The sequence below is a fragment of the Panthera leo genome, chromosome A1 (assembly GCF_018350215.1).
Source record: "Panthera leo isolate Ple1 chromosome A1, P.leo_Ple1_pat1.1, whole genome shotgun sequence".
Classification (NCBI taxonomy): Eukaryota; Metazoa; Chordata; class Mammalia; order Carnivora; family Felidae; genus Panthera; species Panthera leo.
This window is the reverse complement of record NC_056679.1, coordinates 53,176,896-53,194,155: the sequence shown is the minus strand read 5'-3', so window position 1 is coordinate 53,194,155 and position 17,260 is coordinate 53,176,896. Positions and strand designations below refer to the sequence as shown.

The 17,260-nt window shown below is 33.4% G+C and overlaps 1 protein-coding gene across 4 annotated transcripts in view; it reads right to left on the bottom strand.

Annotated features, from left to right (window-relative positions):
- Positions 1–2,537: 2,537 nt before the first annotated feature.
- Positions 2,538–17,260, bottom strand: part of NDFIP2 (Nedd4 family interacting protein 2) — a 64,899-nt gene continuing 50,176 nt past the window's right edge. For 3 of the 4 annotated variants that reach the window (XM_042928715.1, XM_042928722.1, XM_042928730.1), the window contains 4 exons: positions 13,863–13,987; positions 9,227–9,293; positions 6,273–6,378; positions 2,538–3,635 (listed from right to left, as the gene is read on the bottom strand). In XM_042928715.1, coding sequence (XP_042784649.1) covers positions 6,275–6,378; positions 9,227–9,293; positions 13,863–13,987 — 296 coding nt within the window. In that variant the 3' untranslated portion in view covers positions 2,538–3,635; positions 6,273–6,274. The remainder of the gene's footprint in view (positions 3,636–6,272; positions 6,379–9,226; positions 9,294–13,862; positions 13,988–17,260) is intronic. The other variant, XR_006199733.1, reaches the window with a different exon arrangement.

The following is a 17,260-nucleotide window of genomic DNA, read 5'->3' as shown; positions in this document are numbered from 1 at the left end:
TGGCCCATGGTTACCACTGATATTTTGCAAAGTAGCAATGAACATAAATTATTTCCATAAAGCTGGTTTTTTGCATTTATTAAAATTAAACTACAATCACCTCCCAACAAATTACTGTGACAAGTTAAATGTTGTTCCCCACTCTAACCTAATTCCATGCCAGGTGTTTTCATCTTAAATGACGTCTACCATATAACCATTTTGTGAGGCCAAGGTGGCAATAATATGTTGTCAGTCTTAAACTGATTTTCAAAAGGATGCACAGGTTCACATTTCCACATCTATAGAACTTTATTAACAAGTAAAACACATGTCAGCATGTTTTATATATGGGCAAGGATATTCTTACAATAATTGGCACATCATCATCTAACAGTTGAACTTTATCCTGAATGAGATTTTTTAAAAGAATACACTAACATTTCATATGTCGGAGGAATTATATAACTAATAAACAATTAACATAACATTTAACAGCAGTCTTAAAATATAAAAGCTCATTGTTTACTCTTTACTATAAGCTGGAGTCATTCCAATACAATTTCTATTTAAAAAGAAAAAAGGAAGAAAAAAAAAAAAAAGATACTGTGCATATTCTACAGGCCAGACAAATGCACTGGCTAGGAAAGGCTGTGACAACAATTAACTCCTGACCTAATACGCCAGCTCCTTCTCCCAAAGGGCAGTGGGCTTAGGCAGTCACTTCGCAGTGAAAGGTACAGCTATATAGACACTGTGTTCATATAACTTTTTCTCCTTTTTAGGACACTTTTCAGAGAAGAGGCACTATTTAAGCTGAGAAAACAAATAATCACGACTGTTTCTGAGCAAGCTCAGGACATGTCACTCCAGTTAAATACAGTATCACATTCACCACTGTTATGTTTGTGCTTTGGGGGACAGAAAGGACCAGTTGAAAAAGAAATGTTAAATTAAGAAACCCTGATTTTTTTTTTCTCCAATTGGACTTTTTGGATTTCACTTTTCCTGTGACGAAAGGTTTTGCTGGGAATTAGTGATTACCGTCCTAACAGGTTAAAATTTATGAACAACCTCAAAGGCAAGGGAGGTATCTCACGGTCTCAAAAGGCTAGACATTAGTATTTTTTTTCTCTGTTAAATGGAGATTTTTATTTTAACTGAGTATAAGATCTTTTAATTTCAAATTTCTAATTCGATCTTGAACACACTGTACAGAAAAATGTATTTTCACCTTAAATTCAGTTGATTTCATAAATACATAAAAATGGATTATCCTGGCCATAACTAGCTTATTCAAATATAATCAATATAATTTAATAAATATTCACATCAACTTCCAAGCCCCGATTCATATTCATTCAAAAATTATTTAGACATCCTAACAAAGATTCCGATTTGTGAACTTCAGGACGGAGTGCAAAGGTGGTTCAGAATCCCCCAAGCACAACAGCAGCTGCTCTACCCCAGCTCACAGCAAATGAAGGGAAGTGTGCAGGATTTCACAGATCCAGAAGAGAATGTTAAGTTTTTAAAACTAATATTCTGATGCCCCTGACTAATGAGATTTAAGGCTACCATTGAATTGTACCACTTAGAAAGCATCCGGCAACATGCACACTTGAACCTTATAGATTTGAAAGGGGAAAAAAAAAAAAAAAAAAAAATCCAAACAGAAAATGAAGTTTTTGATGTTGGACCAAAAGTGACACATCCATAATCAGAAACCAAGTATAAATACCACAAGGACTAAAATACTACATTTTAATAAAGTGACGTGATAGGTGATCTAGTAATCTAAAATTACCATGTATGAAAGCTTAATTTCATTTGAAAATTACCACAAAAAAACAAGTACAGGTGTACAGGAACTTAATATGAGATAAAGAAGAGATCTAGTATTAGATCATATTTCTTATAAGTACATTCTAACTTTAATTTCCAAATCAGGCAACTAAATTAAATATTTTGTTTTCTTTACCCCATGCTACTGTTTGACCTCAAGGGGGTAACACAGGTACCTCAATCAACAATAAGAAATTCCATGCAGGGAGAATGAATGAGGAAAAACAACAGGCTCAATTAGCAAAACAAAACTGCATGTTTTATTTATCAAAGACAATGAAATAAATCAGAAAATACAGAGAAATACAAAAGAAGTTATAAAGTATAACTTATTTTTTCAGAAATGGAAAAATGTCCCTGAATACTTTTAGATGTATTTTTTAGTAGTCAGCGTCAAATAATAAACGAGCAACCAATTTTATATGTTCTATATATCCGTATTAAATGATTTTTAAGTTGAAAAGAGGATATAATTTCCATCATTTTTGATGTTGGCATTCAAAAGCAAAAACATAACTAAAAAGAAAACAGATGAGACATAAAATGATTTGCAAAATGGCAGTAGCTTATGAATGTAGATTCCAGTTGTAATAATGGTCGCAGACACACATATTCTTGCAACACACACACACACACACACACACACACACACACACACACACACCACCCCCATATTCCACACGTTTCCATAACTTGAAGACAGATTATTCTGCATATCTCAATTCAAGATAGGATTTTTATAGGTTAATCCTATAATCAAAGCAAGAAGCTACTAGTACAAGTTCTGATTTGCTTCGTTTAACAAACTAAACCTCTAAAGAAAAAATTATTACAATCATAATTGAAAGATACTTTTATTGGCTTTTTAAAAGACAAATGCAAATGAGAGTATCTTATTCAAAAAATTAACTTTCAAAAACGTCTTAAATGAAATAAATAGAACATCTAATACAGTCTCTTCCTCCAAGAATCTCTAAGATGGCAATGCTAAAAACCAAGCTTCTCAATTAAGAGTACCTAAAACTGGCATGTCCCTTAAAAAGAAAAAAAAAACAGGAAGATTTTTTTTTTATAAAGGACATGTGGAATACCCACATTTGCTTAAAATTTGTCCTAAAACAAACTATCTTTAACACCCAAATTTTCTCTATATATTAAGTTCACTTAATTTTAAATTAAAAGATATCCAGACAGTTTCTAAAACAAAGCAGAAAGTAATTTATGCATGGTTATTTACAGAAAGAATATGCTAAATAATAATGTAAATATCATGTTCACAAATCTGACAAAGCTTTTCTATAATCAGCACTGCAGGTTTCAAAAACCTATATATAACAAAGGATGTTCCATGTGTAGAGTTACTAGATGAATCTAGAAGCCAGAAACTATAAAGCATTTGACATGGTTAATAATTTCATTTTATTATACTAAATGTCAGGTCAAAAGTCAATGGCATTTACATGCTGGAAGACTGTTTTTTACTCAGCTCTTTCAATTATACCAAACACCGACTGACCAAATATAACTGGACTTTACTGATACAACTTTACGGTCTCTTTCAAGTATACGCAAATCTTTTAAATGGGCACATATGCAAATGTGCAAAACCAATGAAATATAAATATTTAAGAGAATGAACAGAATTGGCCTTTAAGCATAAACCACCCTGCCATTCAATCTTGAAGATCTATCTTTTCTTCACTAATTTTTCTTCTGCTTTTAGTAGTCTTCTATTCTATTAAAGTTGTAAGTTTACAGATGATCTGGAAATTTCACATTGATATAAGAAAAGAATGTCTGGTCGATGTAGTCTAGGGACAAAGAAAGAATTAGTCTTAAAGCATATTAAAATGCAAGTATCTAAATGATAGTACAAAAACCCATTTTATAGCAGTAGAACATCAAGTATATAATGCTCTTTTGGTAAAGATGACATAAAACAGCATATATCAGAATATATTCCAACATTTAAGCTTCTATAGAAAACCATCTAGAAAATATGTATAGTATAGACTCTTGAAAATGCAAACAAGATAATCACAATACACTCAATGTTATTTCTTACAAAGACATTTTAGTGGCTAAAGAGAAAATTGACCTCTTCTAGGTAGAGGTAAAAGAACATTCTTTAAAAATGCTGGCTTATTTTTGAGAGAGAAAGGGAGAGCGCGCGTGCGCACAAGCGGGAGAGGGGCAGAAAGAGGAGGAGACGCAGAATCTGAAGCAGGCTCCAGGCTCCAAGCTGTCAGCACAGAGCCCGATGCAGGACTTGAACCCACGAACTGTGAGATCATGACCTGAGCCTAAGTCAGACACTTAACCAACTGGGCCACCCAGGCGCCCCGAGGTAAAACAACATTTAAAAGTATACTTTAATATTATCCAGAAATACAACTACATTCACTCTACTCTTCAGCAGAAATAAATAAATTATATTAGATAATGTAAAACTCATGTTATAAAGTTTAAGCGCTCAAATAAAAAAACCATACAATTTATTTATAAAAAGGATATTTAGTTATAGTAACTTTGGAACATTTTGTACTTGTAGACAGATACAAAAGTTAAGTGTTTTAGCAGACATTTTGCTTATGGAGTTCAAATACTTTAAAAGTTCAAATCAATTATAGACATGAAGTATATGGTGCTTGTTTTAAAAATAGTATAGAGGGAAAAGATATTTGTAAGCCATATATTCAATAAGGAGTTAATATCCAAAATAAAGAACTCGTATAACTTAATAACTGAAAAACCAAACAATCCAATCAAAAAATGAACAGAGGGTCTGAATAGACATTTTTCCAAAGACATACAGATGGCCATCAAGCACACGAAAAAGATGCCCGACATCACTATACATCAGGGAAACGCATATGAAAATCACAATGAGATTATCACCGCATGCCTGTCAGCATGGCTATAATCAAAAAGATAAGAAACAAGTGTTAACAAGGACATGAAGAAAAGGGAAACCTTGTGAACCGTTGGTGGGAAAGTAAATTAAGGCAACCATGCTGGAAAACAGCATGGAGCTTCTTCAAAAAATTAAAAGTAGAACTACCCTATGATCCAGCAATTCCACTTCTGGCTATCTGTGTGAAGAAAATGAAAAGAGTAATTCAAAAAGATATATGGACCCCTCTGCTAACTGTAGCATTATTTACAATAGCCTAGATATGGGAACTAAGTGCCCATCAATAGATGAATGGATAAAGAAGATGTGGGGTGTGTGTGTGTGTGTGTGTGTGTGTGTGTGTGTGTGTGTAAAATGTAATACTACTCAGCCACAAAAAAGATACTGCCATTTGTGACAACATGGATGGACCGTGAGGGTATTATGCTAAGTGAAATAAGTCAAAGAAAGACAAATGCTGCATGATTTCACTTATAAATGCAACCAAAAAACAAACAAACAAACAAACAATAAAACAACATCCAGACTCATAGATACTGAGAACAGAGTGATAACTATCAAAGGGGAAGGAGTTTTGGAGTGAGGGGGGCAAAATGAGTGAAGTGGATCAAGAGGTACAAACTTCCAGTTACAAAACAAGTAAGTCATGGGGAAGTAATTTACAGCATGGGGAATACAGTCAATAATACTGTATTAACTTTGTATGGTGGCAGATGATAACTAGACTTACTGTGATGACCAGTTCACAAAATATACAAATGTCAAATCACTGTATTATACACATATATACAAATATAATATATTATATTACAAATTATATTATAATACAAATATAATATTGTATGTTACCTGTATTTCAATAAAAAAGAATCTATTATAGAAAATAGAGATACAAGGTCCCTTCAGGTGAAGATACTACTGGTTACACACAGCCTCCAGAAACTCACTGGATAAGTAGTAAGAAATCCCTGCTCGTTTCTTTATTCCCGTTTATTCAAGTTGAAGCCTTCATTATTAGTATAAACTGACACACTTCAAGTAAACAATATCAGAGCTCCTATTTTCTTCACACAGCTTTTAACTCTCCGATCTTGTTTGTTAAGATCAGTGCACAGAAAATTACTTTTCAATCACAAATTTGTTTCTTGTTTTCTTCAACACATGTGTGACTTTCACATTGTTTTATACAAAGTGCCCATCCCTTCTGTGTAAGTGCCTTGTCCTATTTTTTCAACCTTTTAAATTTTGTGCTAATGGTTACATCCTGTGGTTAATCTTTAAAAAAGAAGTGTAAAAAGTCTGACTTAAAGTTTGCTTATTCATTGTATTTTTAAAAAATTAAAATTTCCAAAGAAATTCAATTTTTAAAATCTACTTTAAAAAGTTCACAACTTATTAAATTTTCATTAGTTGATTAACAGTATATCAATATATTAAATATGCTAAATTTAAACAAACAATATGAGTGCACATTATATGCATCTGGTGAATATGAATACATGAAGGGAACAGTTAATATGTTAAGATTTCTTACCTCTATAATAAGAAGAAATACCTTGTTCTATGAGCAGCTGCCATACTTTCAGACATGTTTCTGACTTTTAGATAATTAACAAATCCTCTGAAGAAAAGAAGCAGGCCTGAGAAGTTAAAATCACAGATACATTACGTTCTTATACAGAGGGGGTACCACAAATTTAAAATAGACAATTATAAACAAGATCCTCTCGGCTTAAAGAATTTAATCTGTAAAATTCCATTCATTCCATAACCTATTTTACATTATAATGATAATGTCATCTTGGAAAAATTTAATAAAAGTTTACTGCCTCCCAAAAATTCTTTCAATTTGTTAAGTCCAGATGTATCTAAATTAAAGTAAAGCAAATCCAGCCATGAAAATCCAGAATTATAAAAAATATATACATTCATTCCATTTCTTTAAATAGAAAAGTTACCTAATGCATTTAATGTGATTCAACTCAGAGAAATCCCATTTTTATATGAAACTTTTCTTTTTTTTTGTTTTTAAAGAAATTTCTGAGTTTTTAAGTTTATTTATTTATTTTGAGAGAGAGCAAGCAAGAGAGAGGGAGAGAGAGAGAGAATCCCAAAAAGGCTGTCATGGTCAGTACGGAGCCTGATACGGGGCTTGAATTCAAGATACATGAGATCATGACCTAGCTGAAGTCAGATTGACTGACTGAGCCACTCAGGCACCCCCATATAAAACTTTTCAATTAATACAACTACTAAGCAAACTTAAGACATATTTGCTAATATAAAGTATTCAAGAAGGAATATATGCATGTAATTTGCTAACAACCGTGGGATAAAACCAAGAAGCCTGTCTAGCAATATCAAGTGCCTGTCATCTGTTAAATCTGTATTTGAAGACATGTGTGTTACATAAATAATTTTAATTATTACTTCTCATTTTCAAGTAATAATAAAAGACTAATTTATAATACAAATTTACATAAGAAGAATCAGGAAAGACTTATGAAGCAACCACTCTAGTGATTTCTTAAATGATTTGGGATAGGTCTTACTATATCTATTTAGTATTCTCTGTAATAGGAATTTTAAATAACAGCCATTTGCTAACAGGTCTCCTTAGTAATTGAAGGAGAGCAAGCATTGCCTGTGAAATGCTTCAAAGTTTCAGATGAAAAATATTAGTTAACCACAAAAAGCATTAGCATTGTTAGTAAATTCTCTGATATTACGCATAGAATTCTAAGGAAAACATTTACTAACTTCAGTAAATATTTAACTAGTAATGGGAGGGGATGCAAAACAAAAACAGAAGATATATATACATATAGCAAATATATACAAATGCAAAGTCCCAAACTAAATTCGTACCCCAAATGCAAGACAGTAACCAAAGTACTAAAAAAGAGCATGGTTGTAATAAACGAAAAAGATAGAAGATACACAAATAATGACTTAAACAAGTGGTATAAATTTCAGCTAAATCTGATCACATCTGCTTCCCATATCCTAACTCCTTCCATTTGTGACTCCCACTCTGAATTCCACCCTCGTGCTCTTGCAGATGCTGTTCAAAGATAATGCTATTGTGATCCAAATGTAAAAGCATTATTGAATAATGTAAACCAAAATTATTTGTGAAATCCCTCCTTTTGTCTATGAAAACTGCTGTTTCTAAGACATATTTTATTCTGCTCAACCATTTTCTAAAATAAGCCAATTCATACCTAGAAACCAATCAATCATTCAGCAGCTATCGTTTCTCAGTGTTCTACAATGTACTCAACATTCTTCTGAGTATATGTGAGAGCAACATTTTCATCATGGATTAAATTTCCATATTTCCCTAAATGCTAGATAGATTATGGTTCTGATGTGGAAATGAGGTCATCCTCTGCATTCCACTCAGGCCTATAGTAAGGTCCAATCGTTAATAATATATTCAGAAGCAACTATACTCACCTAATATGCTTAAACATCTAATAGACTATATATTTTTTTCACTGTTAAATAAGTAGCTCAATAACGATCACAGAATTCAGGCAGTCAGAACACAATTAACAATGCAAAAAAACTGCCTAAACCCTCATAAGAGTCTGGCTCCCTAACAAAATCACAACAGCAGAATAATTTCACTATAATTATTAAAGAAAGAATACAGGATCTTTAGTGACCTTATCTGATCGCAAGAATTTGTTTCCATAAAGATCCTAAAGATCCAATAGCAGGACTAAACAAAAACTCAATGAGAACACTGCCACCTACTGAAATGCTATTATTTTCTGGTACAATAATGTTCCTAGAGAAATGTGGGCTTTTAAACTTCAGTATATTCTTCACGCCAGTAAATAAATTTGAAATGTGGATTAAAGGAAAGGCATCATGTGATTTTAAGATTAACTTATCATATATCTAAAGTGAAAATCACCAGGCAACAAAAATTGGAAATCCATAAAATTCATCAATATTAATAAAAAGACATGCCTTGTAAGAAAAAAACTCAACAGAAGTACTGGGGTAGTTAGGCATGAAGTCTTCTGCCTGGCTGATTAATGATTAATGCAGGGTATGTATCAAAAGTATAAAGAACGTTTCAATGTTCCAAAAATAAGTAAAATGCATAGAACAACTATCCTACTCTCAACATCTCCTAGGATCGTTAAAAGAAATTATGCATGTATATTTTCCAAGATAAATGCCGAAGACATTTTTTAAAATCATTTTAGGGTGTTCAAGTTTTATATATTTAATTATCATCCAACCACTGATTTTTTAAATCGAAAGGCTCTGGTTTTTAAATCCAAAATCTAGAGTACTATGTATAATTACCCAAATAGCTTAGATGATTTAAGTGCTAGGACAGGAGAACTTTACAACAGAAAAATTACCACCTAAGTTCCAACACAATGGGTTTACATCTTACAATTTGGGGAAATATCAAAGTTAAACTAAATGTAAATTAAACTGAAATTTAATTAAGAATAAACTTACCAAGTACAAGAAATATCCACCAAAGCCAATACTGTCCATTGAAATATCCAGTAAAATAATCAGAAAACTATGGAGTGAACATAAATATATTAACCATATTTATGTACCTGAATTTGAAAATGAAAGATCAGCTTCAATTTCAGAATCATGTACCTCAAATAATCTCTAGCACTTAACACAAAGAGAAAACAAAATGCCTAATACATTATGTAATACATACATAATTACTTAATACATTATGTAATATATACATAGTTACTTGAGAAAAAACTCTTTAAAATCTTTTATACAATAGCTAACAAACTTATACAAAGTATTTTAGAAACAAAAATCAGTTTCAAGATGCTTGTAAGAAAGAAAGGTAAATTCTCTGTATCTGAATCCAACTTTCTCATTAGAGAGTTCACATGTCGGTTCTTTCTTCATAATCTCTAAAAGCCACAACTACCATCCCAAACACACTACAGCAACCCGCTGCTTTAGATATTAACACCAAAAGCCACATTAGTTTAATCTTATCAGATGGGGATGTTCGGCTGACCTCTAAAAAGAAGAGCTTTTGACCTTCTGTACACCCCCTACTGTTAATCACTGCCAAGAATACTAGGCACATAAAGACCCCCAACTCATTAGACTCTTTTTATTTTCAAACTAGATGCTCCAGTATTCAGCTCTCAACAGTGAGCTGAGAACAGCTAAATGAACCTTGAAGTGGCATTTCAACAGTTCCTATTAGTGACCACGGTAGACAGTTTTATATGTTCTGTAAAATGAGAATATGAACAGGCAGATGGGAAGGGAGAGTTTGATGACAATGAACACGGCTATCTTTTCCTTGATTAGACTCTGGACGTCATGATTTTAATTACTGAAAAAATTTTTGTAAAAAGTCAAACTAATTGTCTTCAGAGTTACTTCAGATAATTCTTCTCTATGACCCTTTAGCATTAAACAGTGTTGCAAATAGTTGTTTGCTGAAAGTAATATAACCTAGTCTAAAACTATTAAAAATTACGTCGTTTTATCTACTCTGTTTCCATTGGTCTCCAAACTGAATCTGATTTAACTAAAAATGATTTTATCAAATGGAGACTTGCCCTCAAGTCTGAAATTAAAAGTATCTATCTCCAACTTTTTTTGATAATTATTTCCAACTATCCGTTGGTATTTTCCACAGAAGCATTTTTAAAAATCCTATAGGTTTGGTAATAACCAAAATGCTTATAAACTGTAATAAAAATATCACTACTGAGGATGCATATGTACTAAAGATTATCTAAATCTATTTTTAAAACCTTAAATATTTTCATAGGAAGTATTTATAATTAATAAATCAACTATAATCTAAATTCTCAGCTTAGAGTTTCAAAAATTTCAGAGATTAAAATTTTTAAAGTGCCATTATAGACGCAAATTCCAGACTCCTACATCATTAAAATAAGTACAAGGGAGAGCTAAAAAATTAGGAAAACATAGCTTGTAAAGTAGGACTGCACTATATTTTTTAATCAAGTGATTACTAATTATAAATAAAAGATTTTCATATGGGTTTTAGAGTCTATAAGAACGAAAAGAAATAAAGAAGCAAAGCAATACATTTAACTAATATTTAAATATATTGTAGAATATATTTAATAAATAATACTAACAGGCAAGAGACAACCAGAAAAGAACATCATCATTCTTCACCAAAAATATTTACCAAAGTTAGTTTTTATTTACTTCTGGGTAAAAAATATAATTACCTTCACCTTGAAATCGAAGAGAGACTTTGTAAAGTCCACTACGTAAAAAGGATAAACTAATAAGCTTTTGAACTCATTACTGAGTGAGCAAAAATGTTTAAAATACCAACAGTCGCAGGGCTGAGCCAAGTTGGGTTTTTTAATGAATAAATTCATCATGTTGACTGGCCAATCACAGGATGCAAAAATCAGATTTTGAAAAATAAATTAACTGACAATAGGAGTTTATCTAATTTTATTTCATTAATGTAACACCAGCATTTTATTGTTTACATCCTGTCTACTTTCAAAAAGAGTTGTTAGTTTTTAACAAAACACATATGCATTTTCAAACAAATAATAAAAAGATCAAAAGCCGTAGACAGAAATAATACCAGAATTGGCTAAAGATATTTACATTAAATCTGAGGTTCATGGCAACTCAGAAACAAAAAGAAAAGCTGCAGTATGATTTATAAATTACTTATTGTCTAATAAAATAAAACAGGTTTTTAGGAGAAACCCTTTCTGTCAGCACTGAGCTCCACAGGGAATTTATTGTTTGGAGCATTATAATAAAAGTCAAAATGCAGTGTCATAGAGGCAGTACAGAACCAAGAGAACATGCACTGAACTGGGACCAAGCTAGTTTCTAATTCACATACAAACTATGGGATGTGGAGCAAGTTATTAGACTTTTTTTTATTCTTAGCTTCATCATCAATATAATGGCTGCATTGTCATGAGCATCACTGATACAGGTAGGGGGTCAAGAATTTGATGTTGGTAACGAATTCTGCTTGGAACATAGTAAGTACTCAATGAATGGCTGCCATTATTACTTTATACAAAAGATCTTTAAAAATCCTTTTCTTGTATCAATTCTCAGTATACACTAAAGGCATGACATTAACCTTAACTCAGTAGGAGTACTTTATTTTTTTTAAAGGCACATTTTATGGTTTTTGGGTTTTGTTTTTTTTTCAGTTTATTTTTTTTAGTAATCTCCACACCTATGTGAAGCTCGAACCCACGACCCTGAGATCAAGAGTCACATGCTCTTCTGACTGAGCCAGTCAGGTACCCTTCAGTAGCGCTATTATAAAGGGAAACTAAATAGTCCTGGTGATCAAACTTGATGCTAGTATATACCTTACAAAGCTCTGAGCACCTGCAGTCTTTGAATTTAAGTTCCCCACCTTATCACATTAACTGGAGTTAATTACTAATCAACCCCCTCCCAACTAGGGCTACTATGGGAGAATTAGGAGCTAATACCCCTAGGGCATAGGTTGCATATAATGGACTAGACTACCTTCTTTTTTATAAATTTAGAATACACACATTTATTAAGCTTAGGAGAACTGAAAAAACAGTCCTCAACTCATTTTGTGTTCTGTGACTAAGATGAGAAATCCTATTTGAATAACAGTAATTAGTTCTATTACTAATATAACCATAACCAATGGACATATCTAACTTCAACTCTTTTGAGGTTCTCTAGTAGTAACTTCTACATCATCTACTCCTATATCATCTCTTTGTATTTGTATGGTCCATAACACCTTAACAGATTTCTGCTCATCGTGGGAATCCACTCCACAACTTCTGAAATGAAATTATAAAAAGAATCTGCCAGGGGGCTGTTCTTACAATGGCTCTAGTTTTAATCATCTTAGAAGCCATGCAATAAGGTCTCACCCAAGAATCAACTGATTAATAGCCAAAACCTTAATCTGGTCTGAACACAGACAAGGTCTGATAAGATTACTGAAACTCTGGGAGGCAGTAAGTTTAAAAATAGAGCAAAAACACATTAAATCCAGTTTTAATTTTTTAAATCAATTTGATAATATAGGTGCATAACAAGTGTCTGAAGCACGTAAGGGAAGCTGACATTTTACTATGTGACTGTACCGAATATTTTAGGAGCATTTGAGCATTCATTCAATTAGAAATCAATGTTTAAATAAATACGACTTGTTGAAATTATGCATTTTATCAACTGTAGAATAGCATTTAAATGTATAGGTTACTTGTAAGAAAACTTATTAAAACAATAAATAAAGGCACTCCTAATCATTCTCCTAGGCCTTACCCTAAAGAAACCAGGGAAAAGGCTTCATAAAAAGGAGCCAAAGGGGGCCTTCAAAAGGCAAAGAGCTGGGGGAAAGCTATGCTAACAACACTACTGCTGGTGGAATGGACACAGAAATTTATTATGGGACAAGCTTTGAGATGGGAGAAAGAAGAGGACTTGGCATTATCTCCCAACACACCATCTCGTAAGTGATAAGAAGTAGACAGAGGGTGAATCCCAGGAACAACAGAGAAATGAGAAGAAAGGCTGAGAAGGAACATAAAGGAAAAAAGGTGAGTTCTGATAGCCACCTCAGGGGCCTTAGTTTACTTTTGAGTTCTTAATGCTACCCCCCCCCAAAAAGAGTGGGAAAATAACTAAATCTGTGACAATTTACTAACTGATAGAAATTTTTATGTTTTGACTGATCACAATAGTCATAGACACAGTTTACTGAGCACATTTGTGGAGCAACTGGGTGAATACTTTAATTCTATCACCTCTAAGACTCACAAAAATCTTGAAAGGCAGCTATTACCAACCCATTATGAAGAAACTAATGCTCAGGAAAAATTAAAAATTTAAGGTTAGAACACTGATATAAATAAGACTCAAACTCAATTTTTTCTGTTTTCAAAGCTCTTTCCACGTAGTAAACAAGCTCTCATTTAAAATGTTCATCCCACAGAGATCACTACAATAATAAGAGGTAAGAATAAGTCTCAAAATAATTGAACTCCTAGACATAAAATGAACATTCATGAACCACAGACAAATTTTCATACATTTTAATTTTAGAGATAAGAGTAATAGACGCTATCAAAACACTCACCCTAACGATAAGGATCCATTTGATCAATGAAAGTCCAAATCCACATATGGCACCATATCTTCCAGCTATGGTATTGGTGATACAGAAGGATAAACAAAACCCAAGCCAGTTGAAAATAAATGCCACTAAAAGCAAGAGAAGTAAAAAGTTCTTTTAAAGATCACACTTCGGAAACAAAGTAACAAAGACATAATATTAACACTACTTTACTGCACAATGGAAATAACACTCCCCTTTCTTTTGACTCTGTACCAATTAAGTCTTCTTTATAGACTGTAGTTTACCTTTTGCAAATGTATTAGTTATTAACTACACATTAACAAACAGGTACGCTTGGTTTCTTGTCAGTTTGGCCAAGAGGAATCAATTCCTTAAAATGTGTCACCACTAGGTTAAACTGCATTTTTAAACCAGCTAATAATAATAATAGTAATAATAATAAACCAGCTAATAATAAACCAAGTCACAGGGTAGCTCCCTTGTGATCCCACCCAATAAACCCAGCCTAAGCAATCAGCCAACCAAACTGGATTTTTTAAAAAGCAATATTAAAGATGAGTCACATAAATTATAAAGTATTTCCAGAGAAGATACTGTTCATTGCCTCTTCCTCCTACTTAACAAAACCTGTTTTTCCCCCTCCTGAAGAATCCACCTACCTATAAAGTCTTTATTTTAGGGAAGTCTGGACTCCATACTTAACTCCAAAAGGTGAATCCTGAGTAGTCTGGGGGGAAAAAAAAATCACAGGAGGCCAAAACTCCCTGCCAATTTTTTTTTTGAAATAGGATTTCTGAAAACCATTCTTCAGTTCTTAAAAACACATCAAGGAGATGGAGAATGGAATATAGGTTAAATAACAGTGGCTCTAAATTAATCACTGTTGAATCTGAGTGATAAATACATAGAAGTTTATTACACTCTTGCCTAGTTTATGAATTTCTACTAAATGTGTGTGTGTGTGTGTGTGTGTGTGTGTGTGTGTGTGTGTGTATACATACATTTTTTTTTTTTAAATACTGCTTTCCCCCAGATGTCTAGTTTGGATCACTGGAACCACTGCAGGGATCTTGCTATCAGCCTGAGGATTAAACTGTAACTCCAAACAGGCTAGAGAAGGAAGGAAATCCAGGAGGAGCAGAGCTATAGCACTGATACTTGCTATGACTGGGATCTGCTTGTTCATGGATTTTCTGTTTTGTGAGATAATCTCCTAATTATTTAAAATAGTTGAATGAGGGTTTTCTATTACTTGTAGCAGAAACCATTCTGACACAGGTCCTTGAGATATAATCAGAGTGCCCTGTGTCCAAGAGAGTAACATTATCAAATAATAACAGTAACAATAGTAAAACCGAAGATCAATTTGAACAGAACTTTGTCCTGTTCACTGCCCATCCTCATACCCCAAATATCTCCACCCAACTCTCAGGGTAAACAAAGTAAATTACCTAGAGAAATGCTGACTTTTTCAGAATTCTGAAGACAGAGAGGAAACATTTTAGGATAAATTTAAATGAAATAGCTGTTTCTTCAAAGCAATTTCCCTACTCCTGTAATTTCTTCCTTCCCAATGTCTTCTATAATTTCTTTCTCCAAATGCTTTCCTGATCATTTATGGTAAGCTATGTTATATGGTGCAACAGTCAGGAGAATGAATTTTGAAATAAGAGACCTGTGTTTGAGTCAAAGTGTACTCACTCACTAGATAAATGACCTTGGACTCACTGCTGACTCTGGTGAGCCACAGTTCTCTGATCTGTAGTACTACTTCACAAGGCTGATAAGGGGATTAAGTGAGATAATCAATTTAAAGAGTTTAACATGGTATAGAATCTGGCACATGGTGATCCCTAAAGAAATGTTAGCCATTATTACTACCCATACAAGATGATCTCTTTACAGAATAGGTTGTATCTTTAAAAAAAAAAAAAAAAAAATTCAGGTGACACTACTGGAAATAAAACTTGTTTACACTCCACATTTTCTTTTTTGTAAACCCAGATACTGATCAGTACTTCGATGTCCTCTGCATCTGTTATCCAGTGCCCCCCAGCCACACTGCTTCTTCCACTTGCTCCAGGAACCTACCCTGCTCTACAAAGCAGGATATTTACACTTCAATTAATTAAAATGACAGGAAATTTAAAATTTAGTCCCTCAGTCACACTAGCCACATGTCAAGTGCTCAATGGTCACATCTGGCTTGTAGCTACCATATTGGACAGCAGAGATACAGAATATTTCCAGCATCATAGAATATACTATTAGACATAGCTGTTCTACATCCAATGGGTTAATATTTGTGTTATCTGTGGAGAAACCATGCAACAGCTTTATGTAATATCTTCCTGTCTATTTAAAATAAAGAATTTACATTAATAAATAGCAGTAAAGATTCCCAACCTATGTGCCATACATGTGCTGTGACTGGCTGAGACAGTTACTCTCCTCCTCCTCAGCAGGTGGGTGAGGTCTGGGGCAGAGGACAGACTGCCAGCAGCCATGAGCAACTTATTACTTTATCCCAGTGATGCCTCAGTCTATCATTTTACAAGCATGTCACATGGTTAAAACACAGGAAGCACTGATGGGGAAAATACAAAACAGCGAAATATTCCAAAAGTGCATTTTCACCTCTGAGCATGTTTAGTTCAGGGGAAAATTCAACACTGTTTTCTTCAAAATCAGATCTACTGGTATCTAGTACACATACCACTGTACCCACACCAGAAATAAGATCCAAAAAACAAAAAAGTACCTATTGAGTCATCATGTTTTCTTTTTCAGCACTCTGCCAGCAGCAGGGATTCCTACAAGCTATGCTCGTGCAATATAACGTATTATGGACTGAACTGTGTCTCCTTAAAACCCTAACTCCCCAGTGTGACTGAATTTAGAGATAGGGCCTTTATGGAGATAATTAAGTATATAAAGGTAGAGCCCTAATCCACTAGGATTGGTGACCTTATAGGAAGAGGAAGAGCACTAAGGGAGCTCTCTCTCCACCCACATGTAGAAAAGAGACCATGTGAGACACAGCAAGACAGCCGTCCACAGCCAAGAAGAGGACCCCTCACCAGAAACCAAAATTTCCAGCACTTTGATCTTGGACTTCTAGCCTCCAGAACTGTGAGAAAATAAATTTCCACTGTTTAAGCCACCCAGATGGTGGTATTAGCTCTAAGAGACTAATACATAACTTTATCCATCTGTAAATGATTTAAGCACTAGGAAAAAAACAAAGTTGGTGACTACTTGAGTGTAGACAGATTCACTTTTTAAAAAAAAATTTTGAATGTTTATTTTATTTTTGAGACAGAGAGAGCATAAGCAGGGTAGGGGCAGAGAGAGGCAAAGACAGAGGATCTATAGAGGGCTCCATGCTGACAGTAGAA